The sequence below is a fragment of the Mercenaria mercenaria genome, unplaced genomic scaffold, assembly GCF_021730395.1.
Source record: "Mercenaria mercenaria strain notata unplaced genomic scaffold, MADL_Memer_1 contig_967, whole genome shotgun sequence".
Classification (NCBI taxonomy): Eukaryota; Metazoa; Mollusca; class Bivalvia; order Venerida; family Veneridae; genus Mercenaria; species Mercenaria mercenaria.
Window position 1 is genome coordinate 1,201 of NW_026463887.1, and position 14,735 is coordinate 15,935.

A 14,735-nucleotide genomic window follows, 5' to 3' on the forward strand; every position below is an offset into this window, starting at 1 on the left:
GTTGCTTAAACATTTGTAGCCCAACAACGATTATAATCTGACGGGTTTCCATCGTTGGATATATATATATATGTAAGTTTCCGATAGGTCACTGTCGTGGTAAAAGCATTTCTCACTGTCCAAATTATTTAAAAGCTTGACTGCATAGAAACAATTGACAAACGGGTGTTATTCAAGAGTCACATCACTGGAACTCTTGTCTGTACAGGATTTGGAAACAAATTCATTTGTACTATTTTTAACGTTTTCACATCTTCATATTGTTTGTTATGTAGTAAATAAATCCTAGTGTGCGAATTGTTTACTTGAGTTATGTTGAAGAATTATTCAACATGGTAATCATTTATTATACTTGATGTAATACCTGGTCTACGTTTTATTAGCTAGTTACATTTAAACATTACGTCCATTTACGACTGAAGGTAAATTTTGATTTTTTTTCAGCATTTTATTTCACTGTATATTTTCATGTTATTCAAGATTTGGTAAAGCTCGATTTGAACTCAGTTACAAGATAAACGAGTCTCTGCCAATTTTATTGGACGAAGTGAAATGTAGCGGGAATGAATCAACGTTGTTCGAATGCAAGCATAATGACTGGGGAAAACATGATTGTACCTACACTGAAGTTGCAGCAATAGAATGTGTTAATTACACACATACTAAGCATATTGATGTTCTGAGTAACTACGACTGTGGTATGCCTTTTTTATCGTTATGACATGTTTGAAGAAATCAAATTCTTTTGAAAAGAAAAGGGCCTACATAGCCAAGTGGTTAAAGTCGCTGACCATGAATCACTTGCCACTTACCTATTTGAGTTCGAGGCTCGATAGTTGCATTGAATTCTTTATGTGGGGAAGTCATCCAGCTGGCTGACGTGGTTTTACCCAAGTGCCCGTGATGAAACAATGCATGGAAGGGCACCCGATATGAAAAGCTGGAAAGTGGCCATACGGCCTATAATGTGTCGATGTGAATCTAGACCCAACACAAAAACAAAACGAAACAAACTTTTGAAAAAAACATGGTTAATTCATTACTACTGGATCTGAATCCTTATTTTTACAATGTATCAATGTGTTATAAATTTCATTTGCCAACGTTTTTATCTATGCCCTGTTCAAGATCGTGTCATTTTTTATTGATTTATAGTCTTAAAAGACCTCAATATCATTGGTCAACAGGCACACCAACTATTAGCGGTCAGTACATTTTGTTGCTAATTTTATGAAATGTTTTAAGTCATTTGTTAGATGTCAATCATACTTTCCTTCCATTACTCTCTCACACACTGCATACTTAAGTTAAACTTCTGAGGCGATATATTAAAATCGTTGTTAGATTTTTTGTATCACCATTGTACTATAATTATATGGAAATTTAAAATTCTGTTGTGAGACATTTGATCTTACTGTTTGTATGTGAAGCAAGTAAATGTCAGTAAACATGTAATGGTGTTTTAATTTAGTCAGAACTTACATTAATTAAGCCCAAATTAACGAGAACTGTTAGGGATTGTCAGCAGATACATAAAACTACCATATAAATATTCAGAATATAATGTGCATGTACGTTGATTTCCTGAAAACATACATCTAGGAAAATTAGTATGGATGAGTCCCGACACTCCAAAGAATCTGTTCAATTAAAGTATTTTTATTTTGTCAAAACGAGCACATAAATCCATATTTGTATTCAAATATTTTTCAGATCAATATGAAATTAGGATTTGAATCACAGAAACTAAGGTTTCTGGTAGAGTTAATTCTCTTTCTTTGTAACAACAATTTACATGTCAGTGTCAATATAGAATGCTCTTGTTCCTACCCCTAAGATAAATTTCGTTAACCCGAAAAGAAGTATACATTTTAATTTAGGTACATTGGAAGATGATTAAACAATACCTAATGTTATACACTGACAAAACTAGTTAGATTTTGACAGCTATGTCCATGTAAAGGTGTCAAAGGACAATAAAATAGCTGGGCAAGATATTTCATAGGGTTCAGAGAAATTTACCTTGCCTATCGGAACCAGAAGTGTTAGTGGTTTGAAGCAAAAGGACTGGAATGATATATGAGCGCAGAATTTTAATGAATTTAACACATGATTTGTAATACATATATATCATTTATAACCTGACATTTTTGCGCCATGATTACCAACTTCATATTTGCACTACATATTATTCAAACAACTCACAAATGAATAATTTGCCAATGCTTCTTTGAGAGCTTTTGAATTTGCAGGCAAAATTCCACGTACAGACTTGAAACGAAAAAAAAGACAAAGCCGTATAGTAAAGGGATCTAAGACGAAAAAGGGAATGATTCCGTGGCAGGTTAGAATTGAAAGAAAGGAATTGAGAGAGGACGAACTGAGAAGATGGGGCCACTCGTGAGGTGGAACATTAATAAGTAGTCATTGGATACTGAGTGCTGCTCATTGTTTTAAGTATATTCTTTTTCTTTTACTATTGAAAAATTGTTTACTTAAATAGATGATTTATTTCAAAGACATATCTAAAATATACCAATATACATGCTTTAATAAGTGATTAATAATTAATTAATACAGAACAAGAACTAATTTATAAGATGAAGTATTCGCGAAAAACATGTAAAAACTTAAAACCTTTGTATTAAGATATAGAAAATGTCTTTTCAAAATTATTGTAATTAATTGTGATCAAGCATAAATATATGACGGTATTAACAACTGAAAAATAGTGATGGGCAATTTTATACGCTTACGTAAATTTTATAACTACACAAATACCCTGTTTCTATGATATCATCTTAAAAATAAACCCAGTATCGTTTTGTCACAATTATAATTGAAAGGATAATTGATGGGCTATGCATTTTATGTTTAGAGATTTAAAAAAACATAAAGTGAACTATGAAGACTTTAGAGTATATGTCGGGGACCACAGCCGGACAAAACCTGATGTGTATGAGCAAAGATTTGACATTGAATATTTGGTCAAACACAGGCAGTATAGTGGTATGTTTATTTATATCTACTTTAGAGACAATACCTGTATTAATTATTTTATTTCGACAGAATGTATCTTAGACTTAACAAACGTAAATTTTAATATTTTCTATTAATCTATCAACTTCAGCGATCGTTAACGTACATCAAGTATCCGTGCATAAGATATGGATAGGATAAATTTATTTTAAGAAGTGGTACCAAGAACTGGACCAAACTATGTTTTAAATGTCAAGACAAATTGATGTAATTATATTTCTCACATTTTATTGATATGCTTAGTTAAAACAAATTTTCTTAAAGGTAAGATTATTCGAGTTTAAAAGTCAGATCTGACATGTTTTCGCGACTTTACATTTAGTCCTATAACAACTACCACATCAATATTAAATGAAATAAACCAACATCATTTTGTTAAGTAGACTAGAATAAATAGATCTTAGATCTATTTCTTGACTGTCCCTCTAAATGTTCACTTACACGTTTACAGGCTATTACATAACTGATACTAATTATTACATACTTTATATATGTCACACGATTTTTTTCTAACTAATTTCCGAGAAAACAATCACATTTGTATCATATTTTCAATGGACAATTTTCTGTTTCTGTAATAGTAGATAATATCATAAACACTCAGTATATTTTAAAACGCACATCAATTTTTGTTATCTTTTATCTCAGAATACAATAAGTAATACTAACAAAATTTTGCATATTGAATATCTTACCCTTTCTGAACGATTATGCCAGTTATCTTGAATATCATTTGGATGTGTCATATTCAACATTACGTTCAACATTGAGCTCTAGAAAAAATGATAAAAAATTAACGAGTTATACTAAGCCTTTATACGAGAATACATTTCTAAACAAAAACACAAAAATTCTTCCTAATTAGGACCATGACATAAAAATAAATAGCATATCAACTTTCAAAGTGAAATCACTAATTTTCACTCTTTACATTGGAAATACTTTGGATTTTCTTAAATGTATATACTATAAGTTATTTAATAAATTCAATAAAATATACATAATATTTTCTGACTTTGGCCTTAAAACACCGCGTTTTGCTAGAAATGTCAGATCATATGAAAAAATATTTGTTTTGATATTTCAGGTTTTATCAAAATCCCAGTTAGTAAAGGCCATTTATGGCCAAAATGCCAAATAAGAAAAATAAATTGATTTTTTTTTGTGTAAGTATTATACTAGATGTATGTAAGAACGTATAAAAAGTGTAGAAAAGTATCATGATGCAAAATGTCTATTTTTGGCGTTAAAATGTTTAAATTATAAATGAAACTGCGGATTTCTGGAATCGGCCCATAACAGAATTATGCATCTAAAGAGGTCAAACTTTGGCACAACATTAGTTTACTATATTGTGCAAAATGTAAACTAATTACAAATTTAGAAAAAATGGCGTCTTTAATCCAAATGGCCGCCATAAAAACGACATTAAAACTAGAATTATCGTCGATTTTATGTCAAATTGTCTCATTTCATTGCTTTTACATATAACAAGTTGGTTATTGTTAGTAACAGTATGCAGTTTACCTAAGATGGAAAACATACTGCCAGCAGATTCAATACGGGGCAATAGTGAAGTATACAGACAAAATTACCGAGTCATTCAACAGTAGAAATTGTCGTAAAGCAGCGATAACTTCCTTATTTATATTAACAAAAAATATGATTATGGGTGCTTTGTTTTTCTTATTAAGATCATTTCCCATGTAATAATCATGGGTCTGAGGCAAAATTACACTAAAAGGTGTTTTCAGTTGTTGTTGGTTTTTTTTCTCACAAAGTAGGAAATAGGCACAAGAAAATGGTAGATGCAAATAGTCTACAGTCATTTTTTTGCTCTGTAGAGCTACTTTCCTTATTTTTTTTGCTGAAATGATATGAAAGATTTATGCCTGACATGTAGGTATCATTTTCACAATAAAAAACAACATGATAGACTTTGTCATAGAAACTTAGATCATACAGCACCACTACAATTTGGGGTCTCATTTTTAGCTGATTTTGCAATTTGTGTGTTTGACTGAAATTATTTTTCTTGCATCAAACATGACCGCCACTTTTCTTTTGATTTTTATTCAGCACTGATAATATTCTACAAGAAAATGTACGTTACAGACATTCTAAATTGGTCCTGATGTGTGCAGCAGCCATTGGAAATATGTCAATTTTATATAGTATGAAAAAGAAGAACAGCTATTTAGTGTGTAGTAACCTTATGAACGACTTGGGTTAATAACAGTGATAGCTGGATCTTAGTGTGACAGGATGGACGTACCGGGGACAATAGCTATCAGAACAAATCAACACCCATTACAATATTTACAAATGTATTTACAGAAAATGATTATTTACAATGAATAAATGATAAATGAAAAAAAAACTCTGAGCTCAGTATCTCTAGATATAAAGTTCTAACACTGGCAGTTCCGTTTTAACGTGACGTGGCACAGTTGTTTCCGTTAATTTCGAACTTTAAGTAGCACAAAAATACAACATATCTTCAAGTAAAGTCCCTTTAAACCGTGAATACGTTGACTCCGTTTTGGCTCCCTATGATGTAGGTGATTGGATCCCTGAGCTGACCTCAGTGGATCACAAAAGTCATCGTCTTTGCAGTTTACGGCACAACCATGGGACGAAAGGTCTACGCTGGGAAAGTCACATCTATGCGAGTTAAGACAAATGAACCTCGGGTATTGTAATTCCGGGTCGTGACAGCATCACCAGGTAAAAGTCGTCTGGTGGAAGAAGCTAAAATATATAACATATGGTAAGCACCATAGCAAAACAAATAAGTCAGGGCATAAAACTGCTCCATTGGGTACACCATACCTCCGTAGGCTCCCATAAATAAAACGTGCTACTTATACAAAATATATGTGCTACTAAGTTCATACGTCACGTGATTAAAATACGTCACTTATTACTTCCATTATTACTAAAATTAATTACTTAAAAGTCTAAAGTTAAAGTATGGAAAAGATATGAAAAGTTTATGATGAAAAATTATAGATACGGAAATGATAAACTGCAGCTATTATTTACAACCACAAATTAGCGCAATGCAATGCGAAATAAACGTTATTCAAAAGCTAGCATGAATATAATATCAAATGCCATAAAACAAAACGGACACTGTTTAGATGTGCTATAGACTGGCACACAATAATTTCAAATTACAACAACATATTACAAACATATTACTAGACTTGCCACATAGATTTAACGTAACAATGCAATGCAGTATCGGCGTTCCATAACAACGAAATGTTTGACATATTTTTTTAAAAAAGAGTACTTCACAATTATCATGTTACACAAATTTCAGTACAAATATTACAGCTTATAGAAACGAAACATTTCAGACTCCTCTTTCGAAATAATTTACATAAGTCTGAAAGATTTAATAAATTATCCTGGCATACCGAAACTACCCAAAATCACATGCCGAAAAGTAAAGGTTACAAAATTCTGTAGAATGACCAAAATTTACTAAATAAAAATCGTATTTCAAAAATTATACAAAAATCTAACAAATAAACTTCTTACCTCGATCGAGCATAAATTTCTACCAAAAAATCAATTTGACGTAGATTCGTCTAATGTCGATAGTGGTGTTCGCTAGGCATATCTAGCCCAGACTACTTGTAGGGTAATGTCCAGCCAAATACTAAATTTCATGAGACTCACGGCTAATGCGTGTACTCTGACTATTTGTATTTCCACGGGAATCACGATATAGCCGGGAAATTTGACTACTTTGACGCGGATTTGAAAAGAACAATTTGAGACCCGTTATAGTTGTTTTGGGGATAAAAACATAAATTACTGAAGTTTATAAAATATCAACTTTCTTGTTACTGAACCGAATTTAATAAAATTTACATGGAAATTTAAGTTAGGAAATATAGAAAGACACGAAAGGTATTTTATGCGTAAAATCTGACATTTACCTCAATAACTCAAAAATTTACAAAAAGATGATGCAATACCTGCATTAATACTACAGATACCTTGAGGCCCGTATGTCAGTTTGTGACACTTAGCATCACATATTATGTTAAATACAATAGTATAACTATTTGTTAGATCAAGTACTTGTGTACTCAGATGTAAAATATGTTCGAAGTTGGGCCAATCAGAAACAAGTTCCATAAATAGCACCAGTCAAAGGACACCTCTTATAGGGTATAGATAAGCAGACGAATGACAATGAAGTCATTCTGTATCCACACATCAAGGATTCAACTTATAATTTATTCCAGTACTTTGATTATTGAACTCTTGCAGTCTGTCAGGGCAGATAAATTATATAAAAGAAGACGTTTGAGACTAAAGAAGAGTTGCAGTATTGTAACTAGGTTTCGAGCTTTAGGGCAAGCGCATAGAAATTAAACCTTTACGGGACAGACGATAGCAAATACAGGCTGAGCATCGGAAAACTGAGACAGAGACGTTTGTTTTGGTATAATCTTCTGAGTCACTAAGAGAACGAGGTTCAACTTTATCGGCGAAGTACAGCCAAGGCATTGGGGTCATACATATATGGTGGTTTTAATGCTATATTTTAAAGCATATAGCGCTGAACATCCAGGAGTCAGGGCAATCATATTGATCTGCAGCTTCATGTAAGAAAACATCGGCTGAACATCTATGCGAAAGGACACTCGTATAATTCAAAGAAATTTCTGACAGGAGCTTCAACAAAAAGACCAGTCTATAGGAGTTTGGGATGACTATCATTAGTTGAAGGTTGTTAGTTTGAATCATTGAGTGATTCGCCTGATCCCTGAAATTATCTGGCTGAAATCACTACATGAATATAGGTGAGGTAGCCAGAGAAAAAACTTATTTATGAGGTACTGTATATGGTCTCACCAGCTCTACGTTTTAACATAAGACATTCTACATAGTTTGTCAGCTAGTCCGAGACGGTCACCTTAGCGATTGGACTCATTACATTGTTCAAGTTACTAAGAAGTAAGCACTTTCCTGGGTCATATAACTCTATCCTGATATTTGTATATGCTATTTGGAAGTGTTGCTCTGATATAGATTTCTATGCTACTGAGAATCATACTTTAGTAAAATGTATTCAATTAATGTTCTTGTTAAAGGTTATGACACACTTAATAGCTGTTCTTTTTTATTCTTTATAAATTCTCATATTTCCAATGACTGCAGCGCACATAAGAACCTATTTTAAATGTCTGTAACTTAAATTTTCTTGCCGAATATTGTCAATGCTGAATACAAAGGAAAAAAAGAAAGCAGGAGTCATGTTTGATGCAATATATTTTCAATAAAACACACAAACTACAAAAATTAGCTAAACACTGAGCACCTACTTCCACCTAAACTAAAGTTTACATTAAGACATCTGAAATTGGAAATCCAAGAATTTCATTCTTTTAGTTTTAGCAGACATGACGGATGACAATATTATCATCAGTAGACACCTGCATTATATCAATTATTTACGAAACGAACTAAATAGTACTAAAGCTTATACACTGAGTACTTCTGTTGAAAAACAGTTGATCACAGATTACTTGAAAGTTCGTATAGATGACCAACAAATTAAACTTTCAACCATGTACTGGATTCCAAAATTTAATAACCAATTCGTGTAATAGCTAATCAAAGCTCTTGTACCACTACAAATATTTCCAAGTCATTAATGCCTTACTACTGTAAAAGCCCATGTGAAAATATATACATTGTGACAGAGTATACGAAGACTCTAATTAAACTTACTTTGATCCGTATAACATTCTGGCGAAATCCTGGATAAGTTTAGAATTATGTGTATTCTGTCGGTACATACGATTTGTCTACTCTGTTTACCAGTCTACCGCATAATTCAGTACTTAATTAAAAACTAACCGCCCTAATTCAAAAGAGTTTTGCAGGGGAAAAAAGCTACTTTTCTCGCTTGCATTTTTTATAAAGCATATTCTTACTAGTTGTTTTTCAAGAAGATACACTATGTGGACCTGTGACGAAGTTAGTAAACCCCTTTCCTTTTTATTGAGCAATATTTAGGTTAGGTTTGGGGATGCAGTTTTCAGATAAGTAATTGGTATTCCCATGAGAAAAAAAATGTGAACCCCTTGTCATATTGGTCTTTATAGTGTTATGAAAAAGATATTATGTTAAGCTTTTCTCCAGATAAACGTGCAGACATTATTACTGCATTTAATAATACATCGCGCTATCAGGATGATATTATTGATATTTATAATCCGTTTTTGGCTCAGCTGCTGGATACTATTTATCCCCGACAGCTCCAGTTAAATATAACTTAAAATTGGGATACTACTGCTTCTTTTCTACATATACATCCATTAATTTACGAAATTTCTTATGCACACCAAAATTTATGACAAAACGGAGGATGTTTTTAAAAATGTTCGTGCCAATATATTACAAGATTTAGCTTACCAAAAGGTTCCTTCTAGCACATTTAAAATATTCTTTTTAAGGGATATTGTTTAAGCATAATGTTACAAATGTTTAATAATGCAATGAGAAAAATATGTTTTTGTCATTTTTTGTGCAAACTTAATTAGATCTATTTAAGAACTAATCTAAGTATTAACAGTTTTATCATAACCCAAAGCTGTTTTTTTTTTAATATAAGCAAGTGCAGTACATATTATGCTATTGGAAGCATTTGTCTTGCAATCTGTATTTCACTTCCGGATATTTTCATCACGCGACTACACCAGCGAGTACCCGTACACTTAACATAAAGAAATTTCGTACATGCGTTTACGATTCGAAAAACAAATCAGTACGCAAAAGAAATGACTTGCAAATTTGAAATGTTAGAAGCTAAAGGAATCACGTGACCAGGGACAAATTTTATTACGTAATTTTTTTGGCGGGAGTCTATTTTTAGATGATGCATATTCATTTCATTAATCTCTATTCTTTACTATGATATATTCAATCGAGGAGTTACATGATTTAAACTTTATTATTGTGTCTTCTTGTTCTGTTATTTTACGTAGTTGTATTGCACTATTTAAAGACTGGAATAAAGATTGATTATGCGTAAACACATATTGGGCTAGAGGCTATCTGTAATGAATATGCATGAGTCCAAGATGGCGGCGCCCTACGGGAAATCGGATTCCTTTGACGATACCCTTGTATCCATTACATGCTCAGTCAAGTGTGACATGTTCACCATAAGTGTTCCTTCTCTTGAGAAGGAACAACAAGTAAGCTTCTTCAACTGGAATACCGTTATTCTGACATACATAGATACTTTGTTAAATTTTCTTATCGTAATTCAGATAAGGTTTTGAAATATAATAGTAATTAAAAACACTTCTATGAGAAGGTATATCAAAACTAGAAGTTAAAGGGGATGGATGTTGTTTACAAACTTCGTCAGGTTTTGGGCCATGGAAATTTTGTAACTATAATCAGTATAGTCATTAAACGTTTTATTAAAAGTAATTATGACCCAACAATTTTGAGACATTCCGCATTTGTGGTATTCAGCCCTTTTACAGTTAACCATTATTCTTTCCTCTTTTGTAATTGTGTCTGACGGAACAGGTGGAGGAATCTATGACAGGTAGTTCTTAAATCCGTCCGGGACTGAGCTGTTTCGATTTATATCTTCTATTTCGTCGGGCCCTTAATGTTGTTTTCCTTGATGCCATATTGTTAGATATTCATTGTTTATAAATTCATTACCTTTCACGAACACCAATGCTATCTACGAAAGACTTCATTATTTCACACTTTCTGCTTCCTGATTTCACGATTTCCACTTCGCGAATTCACGATTTCACGAATTCACGATTTCACGATTAAACTTCAAGATTTCACGAATTACCCGCGGAAAGGGTAGAAACGGTGTTATTTATTCGGAACTGCATATACCAACAATTCAATAGAGATTTTTAAATAACTACGTTCACTATTCTCTCCGGCATTAGACAAAAATAGAAAAAATGAACAAAACAGAATAGAACAGAGCTTTGATTTTTCACCCAGCTGTATAAGTAATTGCAGCTGTGTGGTATTAGAATAATACGTTTCAACATAAATTACATTAGTTCCGACCTTTGGAATATTCAAACGTTCTACGACAGGAGAAAAACGACGCCAGTAAGAATAATGTTGTTAGGAAACAGTGTAAGTTAGGCGATCAGTGAAAGCTGGTGGGGGGGGGGGGGGGGGTGGGAGGGGTCGCGAGAGAGAATGGAGGAGAGAATGTGTACATTTATCTAAAGATACTACAGCATGATTTCCACACTATACGAAGAAAGAGGTGGGGAGGGGGGGGGGGGGGGGGGAAGGTGGGTAAGGGGATTAACAGACGAGCACTATCATGTCTGTTTTAGAAATGAAACCAAAAAAAACATGCTTCCCATGAGTTTGTACGGTAGGTTTATTTCGACTTTAGTACGGCCTACATTTTTACCTTTACATCTAAAGAAACTTAAGTTTACACAGGTAAATTTGATTTCATGATTGTTGGGGTTCAACACCGTTTTTCAACAGTATTTCAGTCATGTAACGGCGGGGATTTCATGATTGAATTCTATAATAAGCAAAAACAGATCTGAATGGCATATTTGACTTACATATATCATTGTTTATACAATACTAAGTAACTTAGACACTATAAATAAGTAGACAGGATGAATCAGAACTTTATTTAAAACAACAATAATAAGTTCGGATCTCAATGATACACATGCACCAATGCAAAATTAGAAATTTGATTTAAAAAAAAAATGTGGGGTGGGGAGGGAGGCATTTTCCTATGTCAAATACAGTATTGCTTAGTTTATTGCTTTATTTTGTCGTGGAGCAAAAGTGTAGACATGTAAACACGATAAAGATAAACAAAAGTACTGTTATATGGACAAGAACATTCAAACAAAATGGGAATACAGGTATCTTCACACAAGTCTAGTCTTTTCCGAGGAAAATTATTACATGTATACATGTTTTGTGGGAAAGCTCGCTTATAAAATAATCCTCGAATTTCAACGTTTAGCCGTCATTTTATGACAGAATTTGAAGTTTCAAAAGGAAAGAATAGAAATTTGTTTAAATGTCTTCATTTTCTGTTAATTTACAACACGAAAGCTAACATAATTATGTTTTTTTTTTAAGAAATATTTTATATCTTTAAAAGAATAATATTTCTATATGAATCTATAAAACAACATGACCTATATAAAAAAAAACTGTCTACATGTTTTGTTGCTTTTTATGGAGTAATATGCGAGCTTTATTTCCGTGCAATAATTTTCAAAGCAATAATTATATTAAGACCAATGCAAAATCTATGACAAAGAATTATTGATTTTGGGTCACGAATGACACGACTTTAGCTAAGGTAAGGGAGACAATCCAATTTGAAGGCAATTGCTTTAACACAGTCCATAATTAAGGGAGAGAATTCTCGAAAATTCTCGTTAAAAGCTGACCATGCGTGAAATCAAGAAATCGTGAAATCGTAAAGTTTAATCGTGAAAGCGTGAATTCATGAAGTGGAAATCGTGAAATCAAGAAATCGTGAATTCGTTAAGTGGAAATCGTGAAATAAAGAAATCGTGAAGTTTAATCGTGAAATCTTGAATTCGTGAAATCGTGAAGTGGAAATGGTGAATTCGTGAATTCATGAAGTGGAAATCGTGGAATCAGGAAGTAGAAATCGCGAATTCGTGAATTCAAAAGGTGGAAATCGTGAAATCAGGAAGCAGAAAGCGTGAAATAATGAAGTTGGAATGTCACCACGGGTCTTTCATAGCTATCATATGTTGCTTTGTTGCGTTATTAGCTTTTATATGATCTTTTCAGATTTTAGTCGACACATATAAATAAACCCATTTTACACGTATACATCTTACATAAAAATCAACAGTACTTTCTGTTTTTTGTTTTTTTGTTTTTGCCTTACTATCTTTAAAAAGAAGTGATTCACAGAAATAAAACGATTTCCATCTTATTTATTTTTATCTATAAAATCTGTAAACAGAAGTGTCTGATACCATCCTCAACTATTCAACTTCATAATTAACCCCAGCAGGAGAATCAATAAATAACAGACCTGCAACTGCGCTTTAGGTTCTAAAGTTAACTGTCTTTTGCTCAAATTAGAGGGTAGATATTTAACTTCTATCAAACAACATGTTAGATGATAAAGTCAAGAGATTTAGTATTTTAGAATTAGTCTTTTTTGTTCCAAAAGTTGTGTAAAAAGTTTCAGGAGATAATAAAGTTAACCTTAATATTAAGAAAGATTTTTAATACGCAGACTAAGAAAACAGTTAATATTAAATGTTATAATAAACGCAAAATTCAGACAGGACTGAAAACACTATTAGAGTTGTAAATTTGTATTTTAGAAACAGACAGAGAAGTTCACCCTGACCCCAATGACATAGCGTTACTCAAAATTAAATCAATGTCTGGTGATGGTGCAGTTTTTAATGATTACGTGCAGCCAGCATGCCTACCGGGAGAGAATGATCCTCTTAACTATGGAATGCAATGTGAGGTCTCTGGTTGGGGAATTCTCCGTGAAGGGGGTAATGATATTGTTAAATAGGCATGTTAAAAGATGGCTATTTTCTTTAGAAATAAAAATATTTATGCTTCAGTGTAATATCGAAATATCTTTCATGGAGGGAAGACAAGATGCAATATTTTCACAGTTGAAAATGTAAAACCATGTGTTCACGAGAGAAATATATAAAATATTGTTCACTTATGCAACATTTTACTGAAGAGGGAAGGTAACGCATATACATAATTAACATCACAGTCATACAATACAGGTGATTTTAATTGCAATATACATGTATATTTGAAAGATCTAAAAGTCAATTAATGTAATACTTAATATTGCATGATTTAATCCGTTATGCTTCTGTAACCCGTCCACTTAGCTCAATAGGGAGAGCGCCGATCTACTGATTGCAGGGTAATGAGTTCGATCCTCGGGCGGGCCGTTTTTTTTCCGTGACGATTTGATAACATAATTTTATCTGAAATCATTCGTCATCCACCTCTGATTCATGTGGGGAAGTTTGCATATACATAATTTATTTGTGGAGAACAGGCTTTGTTCTGGTACAATGGTTACGTTAACTGACCGCTGTTACATAACTGAAATACTGTTAAAAAGGAAGTAAACCCAACACAAAGCTATGCTACTGTAGGCGAATTCTTACAGATATTATGCCAGCTGTACTTCACCATTGTTTGCAGAGAGTTAAAAAGACGATTTTTGATAACGTCGGATGTGCCTATGTTCTGCATTAGATTTTTAAAAAAAAATGTTAGTTGATATTTACAGGACATGTTATGTCAGATTATCTGATGTTCGGTAAAGTTCCAATAGTAAATGAAAGGAAGTGTGAAGAAATGTATAACGACATTAAAAGTGAAATGGATTTACAAAGAATGTTCTGCGCCGGTGACGGCAAAATTGGTACTGATACATGCCAAGGCGATTCAGGTGGACCTCTTGTCTGTGATATGAATGACAGAAACACCGTTATTGGAATTACATCCTGGGGTAGAGGCTGTGGGCGACCTGATGCTCCCGGAGTATACACAAATGTTGCTGCGTATGTAAGTTGGATAAAAGAACAAATATCACTATATGATTCAGCAGGTAAGTCGTATTGTAAGTAGTATAAGACATCGATAAG

The 14,735-nt window shown here is 32.9% G+C and overlaps 1 protein-coding gene across 1 annotated transcript in view; it reads left to right on the forward strand.

Annotated features, from left to right (window-relative positions):
* The first annotated feature begins 2,319 nt into the window (after positions 1 to 2,319).
* LOC128546200 (sushi, von Willebrand factor type A, EGF and pentraxin domain-containing protein 1-like) overlaps positions 2,320 to 14,735 on the forward strand; it is a 51,290-nt gene continuing 38,874 nt past the window's right edge. The window contains exons 1-4 of the mRNA XM_053536395.1: positions 2,320 to 2,457; positions 2,879 to 3,009; positions 13,425 to 13,607; positions 14,378 to 14,698. Coding sequence (XP_053392370.1) covers positions 13,484 to 13,607; positions 14,378 to 14,698 — 445 coding nt within the window. The 5' untranslated portion in view covers positions 2,320 to 2,457; positions 2,879 to 3,009; positions 13,425 to 13,483. The remainder of the gene's footprint in view (positions 2,458 to 2,878; positions 3,010 to 13,424; positions 13,608 to 14,377; positions 14,699 to 14,735) is intronic.